The sequence below is a fragment of the Anopheles darlingi genome, chromosome 2, assembly GCF_943734745.1.
Source record: "Anopheles darlingi chromosome 2, idAnoDarlMG_H_01, whole genome shotgun sequence".
Taxonomy (NCBI): Eukaryota; Metazoa; Arthropoda; class Insecta; order Diptera; family Culicidae; genus Anopheles; species Anopheles darlingi.
In genome coordinates this window covers 41,694,403-41,696,902 of record NC_064874.1, presented here as the reverse complement: position 1 = coordinate 41,696,902, position 2,500 = coordinate 41,694,403, and the positions used below count along the sequence as shown (strand labels likewise).

Below are 2,500 nucleotides of genomic sequence, written 5' to 3'. Positions count from 1 at the left end.
CTCGTTGATCGACATGAAGCTCGAGGAGAAACCGCCAACCCAGCTAGTGCCACCCAGCAAGACGGAGGAGATCCTGAAGAAATCGGAGGAACAAATTTCTCGTCTGCTGGCGCGCAAGTCACCGACACGCTTCAAACTCGAGGAAGGAACCGATCTGAAGCCGACGGATCTTAGCAATCTCAAGACGGACGAGCTCATCAAGAAGACCGACGAACAGCTGGCCCGGTTTAAGGCGGCCGCTGAAAGTACGGCCGAGAAGCGGAAAAGTCGGCACGAAATCGATGGGCTGCTGAAACCGGACGGCTCCAGCGAGAAACCCATGAGCCGGTCCTGTGAATCCATCCGTACGGAGGATTTTTCCACCAAGGATCCCGACGAAGCCGGGATCATTCGGCACGCACAGGAGGAGATCCTGCGCACCATCAAAATACCGGATGAAGTGAAAAGCTCCAAAACGGACGAGATCATCAAAAGCATCGAGGATGGTAAGATCAAGCTGGGCGATGATTACATTACCACGATCAAGACAATCGATTACCTGAAGCGCTCCAATGCGAACATGCTGGCAACGCTGTCTTCGATCGAAAGTTCCATCAAGGCGATCGATGGTTACTGTGACTACGATTCCGACATTCAATCGGACCGCATCAACCATACCATCGATAATCTCGAAAAATCGCTCAAGCAATTTGAAACCCCCGGAGGGCAACGTACTGGCAACGAAACGGGTAATTGTCCGAGTGCCGAACCACCACTGGTGATGGTACACGATTACTCTACCACCCACGAGAGCCGCTGTCGTCCGGCGTCCTGCAATCGACCCAGCAGATCACGCAAACGCAAAGAATACTCTCCCCGGCGACGAAAAGATAAGGAGCGCGAAGGAGAGAAAAGTGGCGGTCCACGACCGCGCAAGGATCACAGCAGTGACTATTCCTCGGACAACCAATCGCTCGAACGGGAATCACCCAAAACGTACACGTACGCCTCGTACTACAGCCATTCACCTCCACTATCGCCACGGCTTGTCTCACCATCTCGCAAACTTCCCGAACCCGTTGTCGCACGGCCGACAACCCTCAAAAGCACCTCGCACGATCGGTATATTCTGAATCTGCAGCGGGACAGTGGGCCACTGATTAAGTTCGACAAATCACCCTCGTCACCGATCATCACCAAGGCCTACCTGGAGTCACTGAAACCCGCCACACCGGTGGCTTCCGGGCGGACGACACGTTCGGCCGAAAACTCTCCACCCTATCACCCAGCGCAACCACCCGTACTTTCGCCAACGACTTCCGCTAACATCGGTCGCCATACCGGGGTCCTGCGGAACACTACGTACGCCGACAACGAGCACTCGCACATCAAGAGCTGCGAGAACATTCTGATGCGCTTCGATTATGAGAAAATCTCGGCCATCGCCGCTAGCTACCCGATCAGTAGTGCCCTCTCGCCTTCACCTACCAAGTATAACAGTCTCGATTTTAAGCACGATAACACCCTAAACCTAACGTTAACCTCATCGCCGAACAAAAAATCCTTACACTAGCGGGTGTGAAAGCAGATGCCCGCGCTCGTGACACAACCGTTTGGGGCAACGATCATTCGCAACCTTTCCCGTTTTAGCGCCTCAGAACTTCGAATACATTCCGATATCTCTAGCTTTCCGTGCTCGTGCACCAGGTACTCTTGAATAGCCACGAATTCCTGTGATAAAACGTTAGTGTGGGGAGGGGGGGGGGGTGTCCTCCTCGCTCGAGCTACGGAGTTTGTTTGAATTTAACAACTGCATCTACCCCCAAACCCACGGGACTTCTGTACAAAATCCATCCTCATCCAGATGCCACAGGAGTTGGAGTCGATAAAATACCGATACAAACGTAGGCACATTTTATACCGAATGCAGAATACGTGGCCGGGCGATGGGGCGGCAAGAATCGAACGTTCATAAATCTTCCCGTAGCGCACCCCTTATAGCGTCCACAGCACACGAGTGGTTGGTTGTGGTTGGTATCTTATCTCACATCTATCTTCCTTGTCCGTAGGCCCGTGCTCTTCTACAATGGCAATTCTACTCCTTATGACTATCTACATTAGATACGAACGGTTGTATAGATCGCCAATGCTACGGCAGACGCGTGAGTAAGAATATAGTGAGTTAAGAGAGAAAATTAGCAAAAACTCAACGGAAGGGGGGACGCTTGATCACGATGAGCATCAGAGGCAGTGTCCCTGGTGTCACCGAGATGTGTTAGTGAATTCCCTAATCGATAATCCTTAGTATAGCTACTCATCACACTCACTTACACCAAACTATGTCATTGCACTTTGGTACGATACAGGCTAGGAAGCATAAAGCAAAGGAGTAAAGATTGATAGTATTTATGAAGGTGATTAATATCCCGCCCCTCCGGACAAACCTGCTGGCTTAAGCACCGTTGTTTCCTTCGTATCATGTTTGTTAATTGGATTGGCACGTGTTGTCCTCTGCATTCTC

General features: G+C 51.4%; 1 protein-coding gene across 1 annotated transcript in view; it reads left to right on the top strand.

Annotated features, from left to right (window-relative positions):
* Window positions 1-2,106, top strand: part of LOC125949232 (uncharacterized) — a 9,619-nt gene extending 7,513 nt beyond the window's left edge. The window contains exon 5 of the mRNA XM_049676055.1: window positions 1-2,106. This exon is cut by the window's left edge and continues 2,496 nt beyond it. Within this exon, the coding sequence (XP_049532012.1) occupies window positions 1-1,552 (1,552 nt within the window). The 3' untranslated portion in view covers window positions 1,553-2,106.
* The last annotated feature ends 394 nt before the right edge of the window (window positions 2,107-2,500 follow it).